A 27265-nucleotide genomic window follows, 5' to 3' on the forward strand; every position below is an offset into this window, starting at 1 on the left:
CTATTTATTAATATTAATATTAATAATAATATTGGAGATTCTAATTGTTGTAGTTTTGCAAATGGACTTTTTGCCTATTTTAGCAGTAAACAAAACCTGAGCTGCTGAACAGTCAGCGGCCTCCAATGACTGACTCTCCTCCTCATGATGAACCACACAATTTAAAACAGTGCCCTGTTCAAACATGCAGAGTAATATCAAAAAGGTTCCAGACTTTACCACAGTAACTATATGTGTGAATGCAAACACTTGCACAATTCATCCTGGACATTACCTGCACTTTATCCTCCTTATGCCCTAGTAAAGACACCAGATAAGTCAGTGCATGTGAAAGCGGAGTGGGAAATGTTCTCCTTTCCCGGCGCAAGAACATGTCAATCTCCTGCTGTGCATTGCATATGTAAAAGGACCATTCCAGGACATCTCTGGACCAGATATTTTGGAGTCTGGAGTTCACATGTGAAAGAGGCATAGGAGACAGATGTGGACTGCAGGCCAACCAATAAAGTGCACACACTCTGTCTATAAAGCCATGCTGCTGTATCTTGTATAGAATAAAGCCTTGTATTGTGCTGCTGAAATGGTGACATAGTGTTCCTAGGAAACAACGTTGTTTATCCAGCAGCGTATGTCACTCCAAAATACCAATATAAGCCTCAGGATTAACAGTACCTTGCTATATAAGCAGATCCCCCATGTCATCAGCACTGATGCAGCCTCATGCAATCACAGATGCTGGTAGTCACAGTTTTCATTGGTAACAGTCTGGGTGGTCATTTTCATCTTTGGCTCATAGAATTTGGCATCAGTTTTTCCCCCAAAACAAGCTGAAACATAGACTCGTCTGACTACAAAACATACTTTTACAATCTTTCATTCCATCTCACACATTCTGGGCAACAGCAAACGGTGTTAAGTGACAATGATTTTCCAAAGTAATCACAAACCTATGTTGTTATGTCTATCATGGTCACATCAGACAATACTTGATGACTGTTCCTTGCACGAAAGACTGCGACTTTAGTGAATGCTCCTTTTATATCTTTTATATTCACAGGCTTTGTGTGTAATGCTTCACAACAGTGTGACCTGAGTTTTCCATGCACATCTTACTCTTATTCTTCCCCTGTCCCAAATATTGTTGCAGGCATCAAATTCTAAATTTGTTTTATGTTTATGTTTAAGAGCAAAGAGAATTTAGGCAAGCCTAGTTTAGCCGTACCACCATTAGCCATATAGCCATTGTCACAGGGGTTTTTCTGGCATTTCAAAAACAGAAAAGCCCAAAATACATTCCCTTGTCACTGGAAGGTGTGGAGAATCTTTGGTGCTACATATCAATGTCTTTGTTTATAATAATAACAAATAATAAACTATTAAAAATAATTTATCTTGTCAGTTGCTGACCGTGTGTGTATGATCATGGAAAGCCTGTTATTTCTGTTCATACAAAGCTACAAAACTGAAGCACTGTGTTGAGATGACATTAAAGCAACTCATTTACCTGAAAGCAACAAGATAACATTTTAACATTTAAGTTTTTGAACATTTCTTAAACCAAGAACCTTCAGTCAGTCAGTAAGCGCAAATGCCTCTTCTAAGTAAATAAATACACTATTAAATAAGTACATTATTATAAGTAAGTTTAAGTTGTTAAGTGAAAACACTGGAAATCTTTTTTGTACTCTTTTTCATTAAGTACAAGTTCAAGTGGATTAAAAAAAAACAAAAATTACAGATTATAAAATTATTTTCCCCAAAGCCTTAACATTTTCTTTAATTTCTTAATTTTCCTCAAGTGCTCCTGAAGCAAAAGGTTTTTCAATCTAATGAACCCATATTTGCAGTGAACTGAGAGACTTGTACTGGCTTAGTTGTCCTAGACTGGCAATGCAAAGCAGCTTTGCACAGCCTTACAGCTCAATCAGCCCAGGCAGTCTGAACAAAACCAACAAAAGGTCTCAAATCCTCCCATGGATGAACCTACAACCTAGTATTACACAGATGCATTTTACAGAGTAAAATGAATATCCTGCTTAATGCAGATATCCCAAACCAAGAGAAAATGCTAATCTTCTTTCTGAGACCCTGACTGTTGCTGTATCATTCTCCTACGCCCCAAATATACCTCCCTCTCCATCTGCTGACTTGCCACAGGAGGTCCCAGATGTGGCTGTGTGGAGCTCAAAAGTGTGCCGTTCTACTCTGTGGGGCAGGGGGGGGGGGGGTTGTGAAAGAGTGTAATGAGGAGGTCTAGCTATGCTGCTGGGAGAATGTCTGCACTGTTAAGGGCACAACAATGGCCAGAGTACGTTTTATTAGGCCTGATTAGCCCTCACGACCTTAGCTGCAAAAACACCATAATAAAGAGTCAATCTCTCTTACAAGGCAAGCCTATAAAATATAAAACATTTCAAGAAATTAATCATAATAAGTAAGATCCCTCCCTTGACTATGGATTATGTTAAAAACGATTAACAATTTCTAAACAATCTTTAAGCACATTTCCAACAACATAAACTGGTTTGCGAAAACTGGAACCAAAGTAGAGGTTCTTCAGTGCAAACCAGGGCTTTGTCCATGGACATGTCGAGATTCAGTAACTCAAGAAAGAGCTCAGAGTCTAAAATACAGTATTATCGCCCAGTGGAGCTGGACAGGGTCATTTACAAACTTTCATATAAATAAATAATAGGAAATAAAACAACATGTGTGTGTGTGTTTCTGGGGCTGTGTTTGGCTCTGTGTTAGTTCCGTTACTCTGCTGTTCACAAGTTCAGCAGGACGGCTTGAAATTCAGCAACATTTACACACGTATTATATTTCACAAAGTGAAGGTCTAATAAATTTGTTTTATTTCGCATGAGTGTGTGTAGTTGCCTAAAAATTGTGACGGGGAGATATTTTGTTAGGATAGCTGTGCAGAGCCTCCTTAAACGTCAAGTGTTAATAAATAATTTATTATAATTCTTAGTATCAACAAAATGTTCTTGGTCTTCTTTTTATTTAAAAGTAAATAAACGCCAAAGAACAATGAACAAGTAAAACACTGATGCCAGTTTTATATATTATGAACAATACTTTGTGCTCCTTTTTTCATTTCTGCAGTTATTAGTCCTGCCCTCCATAATAAAAAACACATGTAAACAAAGACATTGACATGAAACACCAAAGCCTCTCCAGACCTTACAGTGACAAGGGTATGTATTTTGGGCTTTCCTGTTTTCCAATGCCAGAAACACCTCAGTGACAATGTCTAACGGCAGTCCGGATAGTTTTGCCTAGTTTTCTTTTTTTCTTGTTTCGTCACCCATTTTCAGTATGTGCCATCAGGAGTCAGTGAGCTCCCAGAGCGTCCCTTCCCTTTGGCTCTCTTAAATAAACATAAATTAACTTTATGGCCTTGTACTTAGACAGAATAGAAATTTGATACACCACACAGGCGCATCATAAATACAGCCCTCGTTTTGAGATACTATCCACATTTTTCTATACCGCAGTATACAGTATTACTCTTGTACCGCACAACGCTACATGGCAACACTACTAAATGAGCTTTTAGGTGTAAGACTGTAAAATACTTGACAGCCTGTAAGACAAGAGAGGTACTGACAACTCCATTGACATCTTCAGGTAAATCCCTGCAAGTAATTCCATTTAGAAACAAAAGTATTCTGCTATTATTTACTATATTATCTATTGTGGTACCACTGGTGGTACGTGAAGCAAGAGGTGGTATGCTGAAAAATTTACTACTTAAGGGATTTATTCAAAACCAAGAATCTAAAGTTTTTATGTGTAAATGACATAATGTTTCACTGTTTTCATATTTATGCCTCAATTACATTTGTTTGTGTTAAAAGAAAATACAACACGCTACAGATACAGCATAGTTGATTACGTCTGTAAGGGAACTGGTAAAGTCTGTAAAGACAGACTTCATTACAAAAAATGGCAAAGTGGAAACGAGAATAGCAAGCAGAGACCAAGCCTGTGAAATACGCTTGAGCCAACAAAGACTAAATCCAGAAGCAAAAATAGAGAGAAACAAAGCGAGAATTCTGTACACATGACGACAAAACAGAAGAAAACGCACAGCTTCACTATAGACCTATAACACTGTTTAATACAACGCCACACCTCCTTCACATTCTGATACAAGGGCAGAGAGCTGTTGTGTGCATCTGCTCCAAGTGGCACGCTGGTTTGACATATAGCCTTTTAAAGCACAAAACTGGCATTAAATTGATTCTTTCTCATTTTTATTTCTTTCATAATGCTTATTTCCCATAAATGTTATGCTCTCAAAAATGTATAAATGTATTTAAACATTCTATAATTTTTAGTAATTGTTTTACAATTCTACACTTGCAAATTAAAAATATATACATAAATAAAGGCAACAAAAACATGCAAAAATTCCAGCAAGATTTTGCCTTATGCCCCCGGAACAGAGGAAGCACCAGGGACACATGTTTCTCTGGTAAGACTCAAAGGCAGTACATGGTGGTTTGGTTTGGGTGGTACTTTGTCTAAAAATTTGAGAAACACTTATCTATTATCTTACTATCCTTGCTCAGTCCACATATCCCACTTTATTTACTTTGAGCTAGGACTTTCCTTTTGTGTCTCTGAGAAAAATCGCACGTTATCACTGTTGACAACTGAAATATTTTTTCTTTTTGTAATTACACAAACAGGCACTAACTTCCTGGTACCAGTATTGGTTCAAATGTAACTTGCACCCAACTCTATTTCCTAATCTCTGGTTTCCAAACATATGACTACAAGACAAATACATACAAGTACTATCCCAAAAATATCAAGCAACATAAGTGAACACATAACCAGCCATTCAAAGCTGCTGTGGTAACTGAATTGAGCTTGTTACTCATGTGTGCGCCGCATGTACTCACTGCTGCAATGCTTCTCCACTCCATCGACCTGAGACATGCTCCCACTGGCCTCTTCTTCTGAAGGTTTCTTGTTTGCTGTGGCGGTTGGAGCAGGTGTCTGCTGAAGCAGGGTCTGGATTCCTGGGGGAATTCATATAGAAGCAGCACTTACTACAGAGATACTGACAGGCTGAGGTCAGGAGGGATATGACCACACAAAACTTTCAATGTGCATTTTTGCACTGTATCTGTAAAAGTTATAAAGCAAGTGAAGTGAAAAGTTCTGGAGTGAGGCAAAAAAAAAGAGAGACCAAGGATGGCAATCAGTCTATTCACATCTCCTTCAACCCTTCATTTATGTTCCTGATACAGGGGGAGAGATATACATTTCTACTTAATTTAAGAAAAAGGAAGTAACAGACTGTATAAGCAACTGAGGTTTCTTTTGGCAACCAGATGCAGAACCATGAGCATTCACACTATAAAATTGATACCCTTAACATCTCCACTGTGCCACATAAAATATTCACCAGCACTTCTCTTAAGCAGTTCACACCATGGCCTGCAAAATTCATTCAACCCTGCATAGCACAAATGAAAAGGTAATTTTATATATATATATATATATATATATATATATATGTATATATATATATACACACACAGCTGAGTGATGTAGGTGATGTAGTCAAAATTGCAAAGAAACTAAACAATTACAAAGAATGGTATAAAAAGGTCCTTTGTTTGGCTCATCTCAAATTATGTCTTCTCACCTTAAGATGAATGAGCTAAACTTATAAAGCCGGCAGCTACCCAAGGCCAATGATTGTGATCTGCAAGCTCAGCTTTGTTCTCCACTGGTCAATGTTTGCTGTAACAGTTTCTAATTATTGTCCAGGCAGGGTGGGGAAGGAGAGGGGAGGGGAAAAAAAAAACACTAAATAATAAAGTGTGGCCATTCTGTTTTTGTCTTCTCACCTCGTTTCCTGCGGGACTCTTTGATCTCCTCACACATGCGATCAAACTCTGGATCCAGCTCGGAGGCAATCATTGCATGAGCTGTGTCCTTCAGACTGCAGGCTCTGTGCCGAATAATCTTATCTGTGAAAAAACAATTTAACGTGTCAACAGTCTTTAAATAATATGAACAATGGCATCGAGGCATTAATTAAAAACAGAAGAACTCTGTATATGAACACAGGGGGCGTTCAATCAGTTCTCTGTATCGATATACTCTACTAATCTTCAAGGGAAATTTATAATGGTTCTAGGAAGTGACACTTTTCCATTGCATGAAACCTACACAACTCTACTTGACTCTGCACGGCCCTTTTCCTTTCCACTGGCCAAATCTAGTACTTGGTCCCTGGAACTGGGTAAGTTTTCCGTCCCAGTTCGCTCGGGGTTCTAACCGTGCAGAGTGAGTGCTAAATGGTGACTTGTAAACTCTGCAGAGCACTGATTGGCCAGAGCCATGTCAATCACCACTTAATGCAGAGCTCATTCAAATCCAGTACAAACCCACCTTGTAAAAGCCAACGAAAATTTCCAGTGACAGCTAAATGTGCAATGAGTCATGTACAGCCAGACCCATGCGGTGGAAAAGAACCATTTGAAAGTATGTAAAGAAAACATCAGCTCATTTCAATCAATAGTATTGTTGCAATCTCTACAAAAACTAAACCATTATGAATAACACAAGTATGCTGAGAAAAATCAATTGGCCACCCCCATCCCACCCCGGATTGAGGTTTTTTTTTCAGGAAATTGAATTGATAGCTCTAGCACATGTATAAAAGTGCAGTGTGCTTACATAAAAAGTAAAAAAAAAATTAAAAATTGTATGTATATGTAATATTTTACTTCATAACTATACTACTTGATGTCTGTCTGAGAGTTTATATATATTCATCATTTTATATAGAAGTATTCAACATAAAATGCTGACTATTACACACCTTGCTCATGGCATGATCTTTGTTGGTTGACCACTTCTAGTAAAAGTAAATAATGGTCTTGAATTTCCTACATTTGCACAAAATCTGACTGACTGAATTGGTGGAGTACAGACACTTTAGAGATGGTTTTGTAGCTTTTTCCAGCCTGATGAGCATCAACAACTCTTCTCTGGTTCTCCTTTGTTCAGAGAAATCCCTTTTGTTCAGGCAACAATACACTTCCACAAATGTGTTGTGAAGATCAGACTTTGATAGATCCCTGTTCTTTAAATAAAACGGTGCTCACTCACACCTGTCACCCCACTGAATAAAAACACCTGAATCAAATTCCACGTTAAAATTATCTGATAATCCTAAAAGTTCACATACTTTTGCCACTCACCAATTTTGGAACATTTTTCTCAATAAATAAATGACAAAGTCTAATGTTTTTGTTTCATTTCTTTGATTTGATTCTCTTTATCTCAATTTTGGACTTTTGTGAAAATCTAATAAAGTTTAAGTCAATGTTATGCATAAATAGATAAAATTTTAAACAATTCAACCTTCAATCACCAATGTAAATTAAATCATAAAACAGACTTTACGTAAGTCTGACTTACTTAGAGAGTGCAATATATAATATGTTTAACCTATTTAAGTAGTACAGTATTTATTTGTTCATGCTTAGATTCTGCCTTTCGCATTTACACACATGAAAATAGAAACAAACCCTGTGATTTCCTGCCTGTCTGAAAATAAGGACATTTTTTTCCATTCCAACCACCCACAGAAATTCAAATCACAGCAGCACTTTTCATCGGCAGTGAGAAAATAGGTGACATGTTTGCTGGGCAAGGTTGAGATGCTACCTTTGGCTGTAATTGTTGAGGAAGCATAATTATGGCATTTAAAAGGTGAACTGTGAAATATGGGTGGAAGGGGACAAACTGTAAAAAAACAAAATGCTATTTCATTACCCTGAGGAGGACATGAGTGTGGGGGGGGGGGGGGGGTCATGATTTATGAAGGTTGTGCTCTTAAATTTAGGCTGGAATCAGAGCATCAACAAGGCAGATGAAATGGGACAAGTAAACAATGATTAAACTCAGACCAAGTATACGTAAGCAGAGTGCATTTAAACTTTTTAAAATTCAAAAGAAAGGGATGAAGATCCTGACCTGTCATAGTATACATTTAGAGAAATATTTTGACAACTGTCATTTATAATATTTGTGACAAGTTTCAAAGTTTCCATTTGTATTATTTGTTCATTTTCAGGTGTTTGTCAAAGTACAGAAAATCTTAAAGGAAGTGGCTGAAAATAAATTAGTTTTTTTTGTAAGGAGTGAGAGGAGAAGGACACTTTGGTTTTCAGACTTTAAGTACAATATTCATGGTTGAGTGGAAAAGTAATGCCAACAAATGGAATTATGATGGGGCCCTGGTTCCATATTCCCTTGGTTCAAATGTACCCAAAGCCTCTTTGGTTCCCTCATTAAAGTGGCTATTTGCATTTTGCACTGTCCCTTTCATTGCTCCTTTGTGAATACTGCATTTAAACAAATGACCCACACTGTCCCACTAAAAGGGGAGATATGACTTATTAATGATCACAGTCTGCATTTACCCAACATCATTCAATATGCCAGCAATTACTCCTGCAGACCAAGAGAATTAAGCAACAATAGAAAAATTTAACGCTGTTCAAAACTGAAGTTTATACAGTCATAATTAAAAACTTTATATAGATTCATTTTGTTTTTAACCACAAATGTTTCTACGGTCTAACTGGCATATTAGGAGGGCAGTCAATGTCTACGTTATGTAAATAATAAAAATAGGGCCATATTGATACTATATGCATGTATTTGATACAGATATGTTCATGGGTGGTTTTTAATAATGAATAACCATCTATGACTGTGGGGAACTGTAGATCTCTCTGGTTTGTTCATGTTCAGAAGCACTGCATCATTAGGTAGAACAGTATGCTTCAGGCACTTTCAGGTCTGTGCTTACTTTCATGCAGTTAGCTGTCCTGAATTAAAGAGGGTTCCTACCTTAATAATCTGAAAATGGCAAAAGTCAATATTACCCATCTATGGAGCAGGAATAAAGAAATATACTCATCTCTTTTCATGATTTTCAAAAATTTGAGGGCTCTTTGCATTTTTTTCTGTCGTGAGAAGAGAGAGTCAGCCTAGAATGTCTGACCGAGCCACTATTTTTTACTGGCTTTGTTTTTGATTCTGTATTTTTTACTGGCTTCATAAACATTTGTAGGGCTTTGTATTGACAAAAGCCTGGTGATACAACATATAATCACACTACAGGGGTTACGATTCTATATATTAGGATATATTGCAATATTGTAAGCAAGGCAATATACTGCAATTCTTAGGAAAAGTGCCATGGTGTACAAGAAACATACCACCATAAGTATAAACTCTGTGTGCCTATACTTTAGATATAATTTTTTTTTTTTTTTTTTTTTTTAGCAAAACAGAGGGACCTGCATGTGCAACACTGATTTCTATTTTCCTAATTTGTTTACTTAAAGAATCATACAAGCACTTTTTATCTTCTATTTACTCATTTAATTAGTTTTTTTTAACCAAAATATGGAACTGTTAATTTGTTCAGACTGCAGAAATATTAGTACTGTGATTTCCTTACACCTCTACACATTAGATACCTCACGTCCTATAGAGTGAATTACATAAATCATTAAAATTAAATATACATAAGCAGATTATGATCTAGATTCAGTAATTTCATGACTTGCACAGTGCACTTCACTGGGAGTGTGGAGAGATTTGGGATTAAGCCTATGTGTTTCTCTTATGCTTCTATATATCAACAGATCTGTGTGGACAGGGCCTTAGCTTGTATATCTTAAAAATCCTGAAATGTAAAACATTTTTATTCAAAACATGCATTATTTATGTCTATGGCAATGATTATATAACAAAGTATACAGAACTAAAAAATAATATCATTGTACCACAGATAATACCACTGATTATAGAAAACCACCCACTTGAGAATCTTAAAGTTATACAAACAAAGGCTTATTTCCTGACCTTATACTTTTTGATATGTGTTTAAACATAGGTTTGGATATAATTTGGAATATAACTTGGAATCTTAATAATTGGTCACAACTGAGCAAGTGAGCATTTCTAAATATAAAACAACTAAAGCTACGGGCATTTTTTTGTTCAGGTGCTAGTTGGCAAACGAGGAAAATCAAGAAAAAAAAAATTAGAGTCTTTCTAAATTTGGTGAAAATGAAAACTTTCAAAATATTGATCAGTACAATATCTGTAGTTTTAAAAGATAATATATTTTGCTGATTTACTGATTTTTCAGATTTACTCAACCTCCCAGTCCAATAAATAACTCATAAGCAAGACTTGCCCCTACCTCCTGGATCCTTGTCTGGATTGTACTCCAATGCATTACTGCAGATGAGGTCAATATCCACCAGAAAATCCTTGGCAGTTATGTACTTGTGAGTGTCAATCTTCGTCATGATGGTGGATAAGTCCATAGGCTCTCTGATGACCTCAAGATAATCTGATACCTGAAAGTTTTGTATGTTATGAAAATATTTTTGACAAAAGGTAATGGAACAAACTAAAATCTGTAAATTCTGCATTAATGCACAGCTATAAAAATTAGCATAACTCTAATGTTAACACAGATGTAACCCTCCAGGCAAATAACTGCCAGTCTGAGAAACAGCAACTATAATGACAATGCATTGGGCCTGTGGCACAAATTTCCTATTTGCAGAGAGTATAACGGTACTACAGAATGTTGATGGCCTCAGGCAGTAACAGCTTGGTGCTGGACTATACAAAATGATGTCCAGCATCAACTTGAAAAACTCACCTCCTCAATGTCCACTGGCTTGCTGAAAATTTGGAAGCGCTTGTCTGTGGCCAACCGCTTGGTGACGTCCCTGAGAAAGAGGCGGAGCTCGCGCAGGGTGTTGTCCTCCTGCTCCTCAAGTCGCCTTTGCTCCTCTGGAGAAAGCTGTCGAGGGCCAGGGTCCTCAACCAGAGGCAGCTCCTCATAATCACAAACTGGTGACAGACACAACATTTAAACAACACTTAACTCCAGTGGAAAAATATATTTTCATTCACGTATGCAAATAACAGAGATGCTTCAGTAACAAGAATTGTTATTTTTGACTGTGCTTTTGAGCATTATTTTTCTAACCAGTTCTTCTGGTAACACATTAACTTGTGATGTCTGCCTACTATTGACAACAGGCATAATAATAATTCCACTAAATATGTTTATTTCATTCAATTTATTGTCTGAATTCAGCTGTCAGAAAAGCCATTGTAAAATCACATCACACTACAGAAAAATATTAGTTTTAGATGAATTTGTCACTTACAAGTTAGTTAGCTCCTGCAGTGGTAGTGTTAAAGTTATAGTTGGCAAAAAAATGATAAAATTTGATGCAAAATGGAAAAAAGTAGTTGTTTTGGCATTAGTGCTTGAAATTTGTGTTGATTTCTTTAAAGGACTGAAAGTAGAATATGCTCCAGTGTAAGAGGCCAGGCAGGCTTAAGCTGTGTAATGTGAAAATGTGATATTTTGTTTTTAGTGGCATATTCAAAGTTGACCCCTGAGCGTAAACAAATACAGATACAATAAAAAAAAGAATGGCATAATGTAGTTTATATCTAGCCTTGATGGAACTGAACAAATTTGTTGGATTTATAAAATATGCCAATCAGGAGTGGGAGTTTACTCATTTCATTTAAGTCACATATGCTGAAGCTACCAAGTGCAAGCCTCAAATAAGTACAAATTCAACAAATCCCAATATCTATTTGGCCAAAGAATAGAAGATGTATTCTTTGGTATGTTGAATAGTTTTGTTTATCAGCAGCTGTAAACATTTCAGTAGTAGTTACACGTGTTGTTAAGAATTTCAGGACTACACTAGCTTGTATCAAGCCATAAGAGTCCAAGATATATAACTGCATATTTGTGTACACTGGGACATCACTGGAACTTAGTGACAGGTGAAATTTAAATATACAAGGTCAAAGAGCAAAGCATCATGTTTAAAGGTCTTACTGAATGTAAAGCAATGAAAAAGCTGACAATAAATGTCTAGGCACTTTCACACAGCCAGAGTGTTCAGCCAGTGGTGTGTTCTAGACAGAGTGCTGGCTTAGAAGTCTGCTCCCAGCTTCAGCAATTTACTTTATAGAGACAGGAGTCAAAAAGTAGCCATGCTAACAGTGAGTGTAATTATGACTAATGGCAAGCATTTGAACAAGTTTCTCTTTCTAGCCTTAGCTGTACCGCAGCTGTTAGAAGTAGGGCAGCTGTTATATTCAGCAAGACATTCAAGCAGCTCAGAGGAAGTGCATTCATGCCCACATTATCATTTGAAAGCCGATCTCTGCCATCTTACCCCCTACTGTGGGAGAACCCCCAAACATAACAGTGGCATACTTGGAAAAAAATTCTTAGAAGAGAATAAGCAAAAATAACATAAGGCTGTGTGTTATGCCTAAAATGCTAGCCCACTGTTACCTGACAAAATATGGTCATGGAACAAAAAATGTTTAGACTTTAAAATTAGCCTTAATATATTTTAACTGTAAAATAAGAATTTGAGATAGGTTGAGATTTCTTTAAAAGCATATAACTTAAAAATCCATCATTAATTTAATTCACTTCATAGCCTAAATCAGAAAATGCTTTTATCACAGTATGTCATAATAGTTTAATGCTGATAGTACCTTTCCCACTCTGACCCCAGAGCAATTAACTGCATTAAGTTAATGGCACTGTATTAAGAGCTGTCACAGAAATGGTAGGTAATGCTCAAAACAGATGGCAAAGTCTATTTTTTCTACATTTAAATAAATGTATAACATTTAATATAATTAATCCAAATAAGCCTGCTTTATTGCATACTCAGTATTTGGAAAAATAGACAAAGAACGATCTGCTTATGGTTTTGTTTTTGTGAAAAGTAGGGAATAAAAGGTAACATAAACCTATTTTATAGTTTTATACAAAAGTTTATAGCCACTTAATTGGCAGCAGTTCCAGTTGATAACCATTTATTTTTCATTAGATCTCTGTCATAACATTTTTGAATGTACGACAACCTGTCTTTTGCTTGCAAGGTGTTAAAATAATGAGACAGTCCATATTCCCACTTTCCTACACTGAACACCACAATGCTAACTGTGACTTTGGCCACCAGTTAAGCTCTGCCAACTAAACAATGCCATCTCTGTTTATAAACACTAAAATGTTTTTGGTTCTAGTAATATGTAATTCTATATAGTCAAAGTCAAGATTTGACTGCCCTGTACAACACATAAGATTACGGCTAAACATGAATGTGTGTCTATTCAGATATTCTCTGATAGGGTAGGTTTAATTAGAAGATTTGGATATTGAGGATTTGTTTGGGGATTTTATTGGCCAAGTGTATGCTATTGATAAAAGTGACATGCAAAATGTTTTAACATTCCCTGGACAAAGTATGATGGCTCAAGGTAATGCTGTTTTCAGCAAATTAGAAATAAAACTGAAAGCTCTAACTGCTAAGAATACAGCACTCTCTTCTGCTCCCCGAAATCCCCCACTACACCACTCTTTGACAATAAAGTCCTTGTACTAACCAAACTAAAACAGACTAACAAATACATGTCTTACCTTTAAAAAACTGAACTATTCAGTTAAACTACTTCCACAAAGAGCGCTGGTTAATCTGTGCATACACTGTGCCCAAGTTTTCTGAACCACACCCCACTGCCGAATGGGGTGAAACTCCAAAAATGAAAATCACTGCTGAAGCTCTGGAGGCCTAAACAGTGCATTAGGGACAGTCCGTCTCAATATTAACCAATATCAGACTACACACACAAAGTCCTATGTTTAAAAGTATATTCTAAAAACTCAAAATCCTACGTTCAAGATTATCTAAATGTTAAATAATTCAAGGGTACAGACTATAAGCAAAATCTGAGCTGAACGCTGAACCTCTTTTCACCTCATCACACCCAGCACAACACCTTCAAAGTCAGACTCACTTTTGCACCCACACAAACGCACAAAAGCCTTCATGGTCATTACCAGCTCTACAATCTCTCTCATGGGCTGTTTAGCAGATGGAGGGACAGAGTTGGGTGTGTGAAATCCTTTTAAATATTGGTCTGCTTGGTAGTATATCAAATCACCCTCACTCCCAACTGCCCCCAATCTTAACACTGACAGAGCAAAGAGAAACAGGGTTCTTTCCTGGAGACGGAACATGTGCAGGAATTCAGAAAAAGACACACCACAGGGCAGTGAAACTCAAAACAGTCCTCACATAACATTAAATAAGAGTGAATAGTCAAACGTTTACATTTGACAGCATATATACATGTGCTAATGTAATCTTCCTCATTGCTTTGTACTGCTTACAACAAATTCATGTAACATTTTTTAAGACCGTGCACACCTACACGTTTGTTTTGTAACAGATAAGGACATGGCATACATGTTCTTAAAAGTGCAATAAGCATCATCTTATTTCACATAGGTCATTATGTTGCTAAGGCTAATAATTATTAAAAGCCTATAAACTGAAGCAAATTACATATACCCTGCCTTATCACAACACAACCAAAAGGCTCACTCACATTAATGAAAACAGATATCGCAGTTAACTAATTTAATATTAACGAGGCATATATTTAAGTAATTACCCAATTAACGCAAAGGCTTTAAGAGTTTGGCTCACCATTTACTCTAACCCTAAATTTCACTAAAGTTCCAACATAATAAAACAAAATTGTTTAAGATCTTATATATTTGTTTGTTTCAGAAACAACAAGGGGTTTGGGGGGGGGGGGGTATTACTGTTAAAAGTACTTCATATTTAAAAATGTATTTTAAATAAACTGTATGTTGAAACAGGCATTTAGACAGGAAAATCTTAAAAAATAAATTATGGCAAAATAATAAAAAAAAAGTCTTAAATGACTATTCAAATTATAAATAATTATTTATAATAGTATATTGGCCCTGTAAATTGAATTTCAATTAAAAAATATCTACTACACTCACTTTATCATGTTGTGGCGTACCTTTTTTTCTCTGGCGGGGTGGTGGCCTGGCTGCCTGGACCAGTAAGAGTTCACTGAAAAACTTTGTACGGTCCTCTTCCCCTGGCGTTGTTAGACAAACCACCTCTCCATATGAGCAACTGAAGATGCATTTAATCTGCACAAAGACATACACACACACACACAACACCCTTAACCAAGTAAGACCGGCACATTCAACTGTACTTAAACATGTTAGTAATCAAAATCAATGCATTTCAGCACTCAGACTTGCATCAGCTTTTGTATATGAAAAAGATTTTGTATATAGAGGGGGGAAAATTACATAAGTAAAAATGAATAAATGTTCAAATGTTAAAAGGCACAATTTAATTATTTAATTTCATTTGAATTTGTTTCTACATTGATTTACTAAAGTATTTCCATGTTTGTTTATTTATTTCTATGTTAATCATATCATATGTCAATAGGGTGGGCAGTCTTAACCCAAGTCTCAACCTAACCTTGGATAAAGGTGTGAGAGGGGGTTCAGTGACACCAAGTGGCAAATGCTGGCAAGTGATCAGTCACTGACTTTATCTGAGTAGATTTATGTCTTCATTTAAATACTGTTTGTGAAAAGTTGAAAAATGTTCAAGCACTAAACAAAGTACACAAGAGGCAAGTGTCATTTACAAACTGGCACATATCGTTCAATAAATAAATAAATGACAGAACCCTGTTTCACAACTCTTTAACAAATCTTGTTTTAGACTGAAGTTAGGACCACTGCCAATGAACAGAGAGAAAGACACAGAAATAAACAAATGAAGGAACGTGGAAATACTGACAAAATAAATGTAGGAATAAGAAAATGTAGAAACTAATTCTAAAATGCATTTAATTATACCTTTTTTCATGATCAAAACCTATTATGCATTTATTTAATTCATGATTAGACATTTATTTATACCTTTGTCATTTTTTGTCCTCTGCACTATATTTGGTATGTTTTCTAAAGTGATTCCATAAAATACAGAGCATAACAAGTGATATATCCAGTTCTCACAATGTCTTCTCTTCCCTCCCAGCAAGAGAGAGCATTGCATTCAGTTAAAATGGTACTTTAAATGGTACCTTTGTTTGTAAGTATTCTATATTTATAAACAGTAACCTAATGCAAGAGCGTGCAAAAAAAATAAAATGAAATAAAATAATCAAACGGACCAGGGTGTCACTTATATGTTTACATTTGATGCAAAATGGGGAGAGCTTCCAGGCATTTTCCATCCAGGTTTACCAAAGAAGTCAATACAGAGCATCTCTAATCCATGAACCTGGGTTTGTTAGTTTAAAAAAATTGCACATATGAGTAAAGAAGTTTAAGCATATTAGGGCAGGAGGCAGGCATCACAAGAAAAAAAGAGATTTTAAAAATCAGCAAAAACGTATAAAATGAAAGGGCATGACATAAAATGACAAACTCTGAAAATCCAGTAAATTCAGTTTGTGCTCAGTCACAAAGGAGTCATCTGTTTTACGAATGCAGTTCCAATTTACAGTTATGGCCAGATATATTAATTTAATTCTGTCCATAAAGTCCAGCATGCAGCCGGGATGGCAATGAATGTGTTGTTTTACGAGATCAAAGTCACCCTTTCCTAAAAGTCTCCCTTTGATTCTTATACAGAGTGAATATAAGGCTAGAGTACAAGCTTATGAAAATGACTGAGTTTGTAAAGAAGGCAATACCTAGGGACTTGTTACAAGATAACATCAGAGGCGCTACTAAATTTAAATAGTCAAACCCCACTTCAGTAAAATTCCACACCATATCACATCATTTCATTAGCTTCTTGTTCTTATACAATCATTCAAAATTATTGCACTGAACAAAAAACTAACAATAACTCTTTTTTATAAAGAAAACAGGTACATCCAGAATGTAACAATTTTTAAATAAGAAACGCATTGTGGATTTAAAATATTTTTAATTCTTCTGAGACACAGGAATGTGTCACCTGAAAGTCATTCGTAGCATTTGAAGGGTTGCCTTCAAGCAAACCACTTCATAAAGATATATTGTGGACATATGCTAATAATTATGCTAATTATGAGAGTAGTAAAAGTCTCTACTCATTTGTTGCATGCTCCTACTTTGCCAACAATAAAAAAAAAAACCTCAGGCTACTGATGATCACAAAAATACAATGTCACTGATATTTAACATGACGTACTAATTTATTTCTCTTATAGTGAGGTGGTATTTGGAAATGAAAGTCAATGAAAGCAATGCGAAAAACGTTTGCTGAAAATGTTAGAGTCTACCTGTCTGGCCAGCCAAGTGACATTCCGTACCGCTGGTCTGGCTTAGTGTTTTACTTGCCCCAGGCAATCAGGCAATCATTGATGTTGAATTCTGATACATTTCATATTTTTGTCATATCATATTCTGAAAATATTATATATACACCTGACAACCTACTACCGAGTTCTCTACTGAAACCCATGGGAAATGGACTTTGTGACATAGGTGTTAAGCTCCCTGACACTGACATTATGCCTTAAGCAAGACACTTCCAGACAAGCACCTCAATTACGTCAGGCCCGCTTCTGAATGAAAATATTTACTCTCTGCCCGTTTCTTGCTAAATACAAGTCCCCTCCACCCATACCCCAAAACAATTTATGACTTTTGGTGAAATTAAATATTCTGCACAGCATAATATCAGACCCTAAAAAAGCAGAAGCAAAACAAATCATTGTTTTATGGAAGAGAAATAACTGCACTAAATATTTACTACACTATTAAGCACATTCCAAAAATGGACATTGCAGATTTGTTCTCACAACCCATCTCTTCTCATACTAATCTTGTTTTCATCCCCCCATAGTATAAATCTTTAGGGATATCTGGGAGTATGTACCAGGCAAACAAAGCTGATAATGATTTTTTTGTTTGGTCCCTCCTCAACTGAAGTGCCAAACATACTAACTGAAAGCAGAATCTCAAAGGTAAAGAAACGATGAGCAAGGACCTTCTAACAAAGACAATTAACAGCTTTCATCTAAAAACATTTTCTTTGCCCCAACTGAAATACACACACCAGAGGAGAAAGGAAATCTACAGATCAGACATTTAAACAGAGAGCGAAGATGAAAACTGGGATTTTATTTTACCAGCAAAAACACTGAAGATGTTTGCCCACAGCGAGAGAAATCAATATCAGTGAGGAGCAAAATATGCAGGTAGAAGAAACTGCTCTAAAGAAGCTGCCCTCATTTGGGAATGAATGAGTATCGGAACCTCAAATGCAAGACTGTTTTCTTTTTCAAGGACATCTGTAACAAGTACTACTTTCACACAAAGAGAAAAAGTTAAAATTTTGCCTGAAAATTTGCACCAAAACCAACAAACCCTGTTAAAAAAGGTCACAGCTTGAATGGAAAACACCCACATGGTGTGATGCTACTGACAGTTCCCCATAAACATACCGCAGTATCTCTACACTACCTATTTTCACTGCAGATGTTTACCTGGAGTGACAGGACCTGCTTCATCTTTCAGACATGTGAAGCAAGATATTTACCCTTTTTTCTCCTTTAATATTCTAATGCACAGCAGAATGTGGCACTACCCCTGACCTGCAGCACTGCTGAGAAGACAGCTGTTCCAATGAATGTCAGAATCTGGTGATATTGCAAAATGATTGTAACCAAATCCCCAAAAATAATTTTCACATACCCTTTAGGTGCAAACATATTGGGACAATTGTGTTACACCTAGAGTAGATTTTCTGCTATCCCATTCTAAATTCATAGGCATTATGTGGATTTGGAGGAGGGGTGGGCCAGTGAAGTTATTCCACACCAAACTCACCCAACCATGTCTTTATGAACTTTGTTCCAGCATGACTGTGCCCCAGTGCTCAGAGCAGAGAAGGATCTTCAACTAACTGTTCCCACAAAGCTGGATGTATACAAATGTCCAAAGGTTTTGTTATGAAGCATTAAGATTTCCCTTTACTGAAACAAAGAGGCTTAGCTCAAGGCTTGAGAAACAAACCCACAACATTAACCCAATGCCACCAAATTTTACTGTCCCCTAGGCATTCACCAAACCCACACTTGTCCCCCAGACCGATTCATCACTCATTGGTGAGATTATGCTTGCATGCAGCTGCTCAGCCATGGAAACCCATGCAATAAAGCTCCTGGTGCACAGTTTCTATGCTGATGATAATGCCTGAGGAGGTCTGGATGTCTGCAGTTATTGATTTAAAAGAACCCTGATGACTTTTATGCACTAGCACTCAGTAACTCTGATCTGTAACTTCATGTGTCCTGCCACTTCAACGCTGGCGGAACTGCTGTGGTTCCTAGAGGCTTCCACTTTTCAAACACTAACACTCACATTTGAACGACAAATTTCTAGTGGCCAAGAAATTTCATAGAATTTGTAGCTGTTTTATTACAGTAACAAACTCAAATTCAGCAAGCTCTTTAAAATGCTCACCATCAATTGCTCTCATACTGCTGCAACACTATTCAAAATGGTGTACATCAACCACAGAATATATCCTCTAAATCACACACAGCTACACATCTCGCTTTCCTTTCTGCTTTTATCCAGGTTTGGGGAGTCAGCTCTTATTACGTGAGCTGTTGGTTATATTGCAAAGCTTCCACATGGATCTGTGCCTCAGCACTGGACCCCCACCCAGATTAAGAGAGGAATATTAGACCAAGGCAAGACAATCCAATGAAGGTCCAAATCCACTTAATTCACAATTGTAAACAAAAAACACTTTTTATAAAACTCAGAAGATATTTACTTACCATCTGCTAGTTCTCATGCTTATAACAGGTCTAATGTGTTTACAAAGCCCCAGTGTAATTGATTGCTAGGCTTTCTCTCTATATGCTCATGGCAGAGGCATCTGGATTTTTTTTAGACAATTGAGAGAACTCCAAACACTGAAAAGCCAGAACCAAGATGAGGACATCTTGCTCTATTTCCTGCTCCATATGTGGGTATGTGGGGAATATAGATATATTTTTACTGTTTTTGATCACTTAAAGAAATGTCTCCAAATGTGGGAGACAGCTTGTTACAAAACTAAACAACTCCAGTTACAAATGTGTTTCTGTGGTAATTCAAACGTGAATGAAACGCTTACAGACAAGTTAACTTCAGCCATGTACAAACAGTTATTCCCCCCCAAACACAACGTTAAAATTGTGTGGAGACTCTGAATGTAAACAGAGAAAATCCTTTAATGCCACAATCGCCTTTAAAGAGGTTTGAAAAGTCTTTTGAAGAATAGATATCTTTTTAGGATTCAAAGGATCAATTCCCATCATTTGCCCACTAAGGATTTCTACTCTACATAATTTTTCAAGAACTTACATTCATGACAGCTGTCACTCACAGTCATCATTTAATAATTAATGGTGTCCGCAGAAACCCTTAACATTAAACCATATATTCCTTTAAACCAATCATATTTCCATTTATAACACTACATGCTGTAATACAAGATGCTCTTGTTGGCACTCATTTGTGTGGCCCTTTATCTACTGCAGTTTGGATGTACTGTCCATTTGTTTTGTAAAAAGAATTAAAACATAAATGCAATATATTGTAATTTTATAAACCGCAAATCTACAGTCAAAACTAACATTTGTTGTAACCAATTTCATTTGTACAAATCTCAGATTAGGCTGTTCTAATTCTTATCACACAAAATGCATCAGATAGGACATCAGTATTTGAATAATTTAATGATAAGCCAGAGTTTCAGGACAATTTTTCTTTCCATGATTAGAAAACTAGCATCAAAATTTTGATTCTAGGGTCTTGAATAAGAATGGGTTCAACAAAACATCATGCAATGCAATGATTGTTGTTCTTCATGGCAACACAAACAAACGTCAAAAACAAGAGGGTGGAAAAGCATATATATATATATATATATATATATATATATATATATATATATATATATATATATATATATATATATATATATATATATATTTAATTAATAATACTCAATTTAAAAATTTAAGGACACGTTTTTGATCACTCATGTTCATATGTTACACACACATTTTTAGAGAGTGTGATTTCTAGGAGATGCTTATCACGCATGCAGCGCTGTTACCACATCTGGTGTTAAATGGGCTCACAAAATGAAAGCAGAGGCTGGCTCTCCAGTGCCTCCCGCTACCTGGACTTAAGCTGAAATTTACTGTGAAACAGGCTGTTTATTTTTAATAAATACAAAGCACGAATTAAAATATTGTTCCTTATCTCATAGGCTAGGCTTTGCTGGAGACAACACAGAATAGTTATAAAAATACACCTATGCAATAAGCTTAATTAATATTCTATAATAATAATATAATATTATATAATAATCCTGTAAGCACTCTGCTTGGTTTTTTATGGCTTTGCTAATTTTATTAAACATTCATTCTTGAAAAAAATTGACAATAGAAAATCAACTGGATTTTATTGAATAATTTGCACAAATATGTGCCCTAGGAACCCACTGTCTCACACCCATCTGAATGTACGCTGTGCCAAACTCCCTCAGCTAAAACCCATGGAGTTCTGTCAGATTATATATGATGCCTATATTCACTCCCTCATCCACCTAAACATCTACATCTTAGTCTATAGAAACGTAAGTGCAAAGTGTATTTAAGGAATGAACACAAGTGATAAAATGTGTATTCTAAAGCATAGCCTCTGTCATGTCTGCCTGAAAAGGTTTTTCTAAACTGAGTAAATGCATTATTAAATTAAGGGAAGAAATTACTAAATCGAGGTAATGGATTAAGACTCTAAAAAATATTTTACCACAATAAGATTTTAGGGGTATAGTTTACAAGATATTGGCAACATTTACCAAACTCTGGTTACACGTGACTATAAAATGCATCCCCAGCATAACAAGATGAGGTCAGATTAAAATTTCTCATGTAAGAAACACACCAAAAGAGTTTTTGGACATGCCAAAGAAGTTAGAACACGTGAGAAAGAATTGGTCCAGTTTTTTGGACACAGAATGTGTGTTACTCTTTTGTGTATGATGACAGACATTCAAGTTAATCTGAAAAAAGTCCAACCAATGGTCTTCAGACAATCAACACACGTGCATTGTCCATAATCTTGACCAACACATTTCTGCTTGCGTAATTTTATCCAGACCCACAAAACACATTGTTTCTGCTTGTGTTAAATGTGAATCCAAGCAGTCTCTAACCATCTCAGAATTTACTTTGTAATCAGATGTGTGTCTTAAAGGTGTTTACACCTGGCTTTCATGCAGACAAGTGAAAACTGACCATGAGCTGATCAACAAAAACACATGTTAAACAGGCATATATTGGCTGATTGGCTCTTTGTTGAGAGACATTAATGTGGGGCTGCAGCTTAAATATTAAGATTCTTTGTGAGAACTTTTTCTTGGTATTGTAAATATAGAAAGAAGAGGATGATCATAGTGATTACAACAAGTGCATATGTATTTCATTAAATCAGTGAAGGTTTGTTTTGCAACTTAAATGTAGGTCAATAACCTGAAAATGCTTTCCAGAAAAGACCCAGCCCCACAGACTCTTTATTATCTATGTCTCTCTATCATAAACCCATCCTTCACATTAGACAAAATACAAACTGATCCAAACTGAAAAAAACCATACTCATTTCAAAATACGAGCACAGATATAATTATCTTAAGAAACTGAGAATGGAAAACAAACTGAGGGTCATAATAAATCCATTTGCTTTCTATGCTTATCAGTTTCACATCTGTGCTAGAAAAAGGGATATTCCCCATACATTTTTTTTTTTTAAATCTCAGGTTAATATTTCACAACATGTGATTTTGCGACCTCTATTTCTGACACAGTTGTGATAGCAGTCCTACCCTGGATTTATGAAAACAGACCCTGATCTAAGGGAACAGACAAGATAAAAATCCCACATGAATAAACATTCTGTGAGATAACAGAGACATCCACCCCTCCAGTTAATTAAAAACCCTCTTTTCTGAGCAGAATAAATCAGCCTTTAATGAGCATACCTTTGTGAGAAATAGTGAGCAGCTTCCGTCAATAAAATTAAGGGTCTTTTCCCTCACTACACTACAGTGCCCTCCTGGTGGGTAGCACTCCCTTTGGCTACGATCAAGAGCTTCACCACCAGCCAATCATGCCCCCAGCAACGCACTCTAGGTAGCCTAAGCTCACAGCATGGGCTTCTGTAGGCTCTTGACAGCTTTTCGCAAAGTGAAACCATGGCCCTGCCAGAACAGCACCCCATTGGCGTAATTAGGGAGGCTCTTTTTGATGTAAGATTTCACAGTGCATTCCCACTCTCTCTTGCAACCCCTCTTTCATTCAGTCTATTTTCCAGAGCATTGATCGCTCTTGTTGTCCTTGGTAGAAGAATAGAAATGATGGATAAGAGAAAAGAAAAAGGGAGAATGGAAACAAAGGCAGGAAAAAAGAAAACAAGAGAGAACAAAAATAGAGAGAGAAAACAGTGCCAGTAGTGTGTCAGCAGATGAAGCAGAAGGGTGAGATTTAATAAAGGAGGAACAGAGTAAAAGAGTGTGCCTATTGATATCAGGCTTTTTTAGCCAAGTTGGCAAAGATAAAAGTCCACAAACAGAGAAATACACAAACAGAGAGATAAAGAGAAGTTTGAGGAATACAATTTATTAGCCAAGTCACCTTGGCAGAAACTTGCATTTTGTTTTCGGCTCCTATATGATTTGTATTCCTAGTTCAGTACAAATTAGCAGGGATTTCATCCCAAATACATATGTTAACTGGTAATGATTTAGCACCAGTAATAGTTTATCCGATTAAGCATATAATTTTAATATTCAACATTAAGTTGTCATTTCCAGTTCGGATTGGTAACTCCAACTACAGCACAATGAGCATATTATATACCCCTGATAGCACAAGATTGTAAAAACGAGGAAGAACATTATAGGCTGCAATAAGACTTAATGTTGTTTGCCTGCTGACATGATGCCAGAATTTTAACACCTTGGACATCACAGAACATTCAAATCATTTGTATGTTTCTCCATTTGAAAATGTATGTAGCATTCAACTGAAGCAGAACACAGGAATATTGTGTGTGAAAAACAATAAAAGAAATCAAATTAATACAACAAATAATCAAACAAGTTAATTTAAATTTGACAATGGAGGGGAAAACAAAACAAAACAAAAAAAACAGAATTACATGATTGTATGTAAAAACACACACCATGCGGTAATTTCAGGCTGAACATAAGATGAAACAGCTCTTTACTGTTAAATATTATGAAGTGTATTAATATATGAATATGATATACTGCATATTAAGTGACCTGTTTCCATTGTTCCCATATTAAAAAGTGCACGACTATCGTTTATCCTTAAACTGCAGTCCTATTATTAAGCTATTAAAATTTAATTACTCTATTTTTAATAACTTCTAAGAAAAAAAAAAAATAATTTATTAGAGTGACAAATTGACATGAGTTCCTAATGGACTAAGCAAATAATTGCTAATTGTCTTTCAGCATCTGAAATAATTAAATAAATCTTCAAGCCTTGTGCATCGTCTTTACACATAAGACTAAGCTGTAAAATGCTCCAGTCAATTCAAGGGCGTGTGCCTTTGTGACATATTTACTACACTGATTTATATCACACCAATGATAAAAATTAGCATTGAGCAAATTGAGCAAATGAAGCTGTAGTTCATCAACAGATTAACAAAGCTAGACCAGACATCTCATTACTTCATTAGTTTTGGGTTTCAGCAGTGATGGGATGCCAAGCTTGGCTGGGACTGCGTGTTTCTCCAAGACAGATATTCAGTGAAGTAAATTCTAACTTGAATTAGCACTTTATTTTTATACCCTCTCTTAAAACAGATCTAGCTTCCGAGTTAATGTAGTGCAACAACGAGAACGCTAAATTAACCTAGCAGTAACAAATAGCATAGAAAAAACATGCCATTAAAATGCAAGTAATCTGACACAAATGTGAGAACAACACATTACACAAAAGAAGTTGGGATGGGGCTGAAATGGTGCATTGCTATACACCTTAAAATAAATTAGGCTAATTGGCAACAGGTCAGTGACGTAGATGGGTTTAAAAAGAGCACCTCAGAGTGTTTCATCCCTTAATCTACTCACATTACTGACTTTATCTGTCTAAAATTCTGTCACAAACCGCATAGTTCACATCCCTTATTTGCTCTGAATACTCATTTTCTCCATTTTAGATCCCTAATCTGTGGCTATTTCTCACATTTTTGTCTAAAACACACAAACCACTCAAAGGTTTACACTTTTAATCCATACATATAAGAGTCTTTACTTTTAGTTTTTTCAGAAATTACTCGCTTCCCTATTAAAGGGAAAAAAAGCCAAATCTGCACCCCTCTTACTGTCTTGTTCCAAGCTGCCTCCATCTTTCAAAAAGAGACATCTGTGGTCATGGAGCTTTTTATCAGAATACAAAGGCTTTTAGTCTGGTAAAATCTATCGTTATATCTTTGATTATAGCACTGATTGTGTTTTACCTGGAACCTGGGGTTGTGTACTGTACTCTGGACAGAGGACGAGATTGCTCTTTTAAAAGGGACAAGGCCCAAAGTCAACATAGACTGCCTGTGATCTATGTGCCTTCAAGGTGTCGCTGTATTAAAATGAGAAAACTCTCTGTAGTGGAAATCACTGCAGCGATCAGAAACAGTGGCAAAACCACTGTCTGTGAACACAGCTCATCATTGCGTCCACAAATGCAAACTCACAAATACCAAGAAGAAACTATATGTAAACTGCATGCTGAAACGCAGCTACCTTCCCTGGACTTGATTCTCATTCAAGAAGAACTGAGGCGAAGGGAAAAGTATCCTGTGGTCTGACAAATTAAAATTCTCTGGGCTAAAGAAGAAAGGGACCATGTAACATGTTACAAGTGCAGAGTTCAAAATCCAGTATTTGTGATGATATGGTGCTACACATGGCATGGGAGACACATTTGTGAAGTCACCTTTAATGCTAAAGGATAAAAATAGGTTTCAGAGAAACATGCTGCCAATAACAGGGCTAGATAGCCAGATATCTCTTTTCCACCAACATGGAACTGGTTCTGCTGTGAGCAGAAACACTCCTATTGTTGCTCTTTGTGAGACTGTCTCAAATCACTTCCTCATCCAAACTGTTAATGATATGTCTGCTCTAAAGTAATTTATATTTGGCAATACATTAGACAACTCTCTCTAAGTGGGCATGGGAGAGGAGCAGTGTGAAAAACTGATGGGTTCTTGTAGTCTGGGACATGCTGAATGCCTCTACACTATCTACTAATTTGTTAAAGTTGTAATATTCAAACATTTATTTCTATTACAGTGATTACTGTTCTCAAATATTTATCATAGCTCTTTTACAGTCTTCACATTTAATTTTTCTCCATTTTTAGACATCCTAAATTTTTTAATGTATCTGAAATGATAAAGTTCGTAATGAAATTTCTTCATTTCATTAGTTTAGGAAGAGAGACAGGTAAGGTAGAGGGATGGGATAAAGTTCCTCACCTCCTCAGGGAGCTGCTGGTAGATGTTCTCTGCCGTGGCAAGAATTAGGACTGGGGTGAAGGAGGGAACATCCTGCAGAAGTGTAAGGAAAGTGCTCTTCACTGTATCACTGATGGCTTCCCACCAGTCACTAACATGGGGCATGTATATTACACTGGGTACGCTCCGCCGTGCCTCCCGAAACACCTGGACACAAGACAACACAAACATGCACAAAATGTTTAGATACTGACATGGCACGCAGATGTCTATTTTTCATCTGTGCTTTTTTTCATCTATGTATGGGAAAATCATCATAAAATGCTGTCTCAGCAGCACCACCTTGCAGACAAAGATAGAAGCACATTTTGGTGATCTAATTATCTTGACATTAATATAACAAGAAATTAACAATTAAACCTCAACCTCAAACCTGGAAATATTATGCAAAGGTTTTTTCTACCCTAAGTACTCTGAGTGCTAAAACAAATCTCAAATGGTAGTTTGCTGCATTTGTTGCAGTAGCTTGCTGAACTTCAAATGGTTAAACAAACACATTCACACATTTTTGTGCAATAATTATTGTTTGTTTTTTTTAAACCCCTACTTTTCAACTAAAAATAAAATCTCATTTTCTCAGGTACCTAAATCTTACGGCCTATAAATGAAACATCTGCAAACAGTTTTATTCAAACAAACACTGACAGGACTTTTGACCAGAATTTCAAATCTAAGAAC

General features: G+C 36.2%; 1 protein-coding gene across 1 annotated transcript in view; it reads right to left on the bottom strand.

The window, feature by feature from the left end:
* The window catches only part of atad2b (ATPase family AAA domain containing 2B), a 91572-nt gene that overhangs the window by 42277 nt on the left and 22030 nt on the right, over window positions 1-27265 (bottom strand). Inside the window, exons 19-24 of the mRNA XM_066676058.1 lie at window positions 26549-26734; window positions 14965-15100; window positions 10733-10926; window positions 10262-10421; window positions 5874-5996; window positions 4917-5036 (exon numbers count right to left, since the gene is read on the bottom strand). Coding sequence (XP_066532155.1) covers window positions 4917-5036; window positions 5874-5996; window positions 10262-10421; window positions 10733-10926; window positions 14965-15100; window positions 26549-26734 — 919 coding nt within the window. The remainder of the gene's footprint in view (window positions 1-4916; window positions 5037-5873; window positions 5997-10261; window positions 10422-10732; window positions 10927-14964; window positions 15101-26548; window positions 26735-27265) is intronic.

Source organism: Hoplias malabaricus, chromosome 7 (genome assembly GCF_029633855.1).
Source record: "Hoplias malabaricus isolate fHopMal1 chromosome 7, fHopMal1.hap1, whole genome shotgun sequence".
Lineage (NCBI taxonomy): Eukaryota > Metazoa > Chordata > Actinopteri > Characiformes > Erythrinidae > Hoplias > Hoplias malabaricus.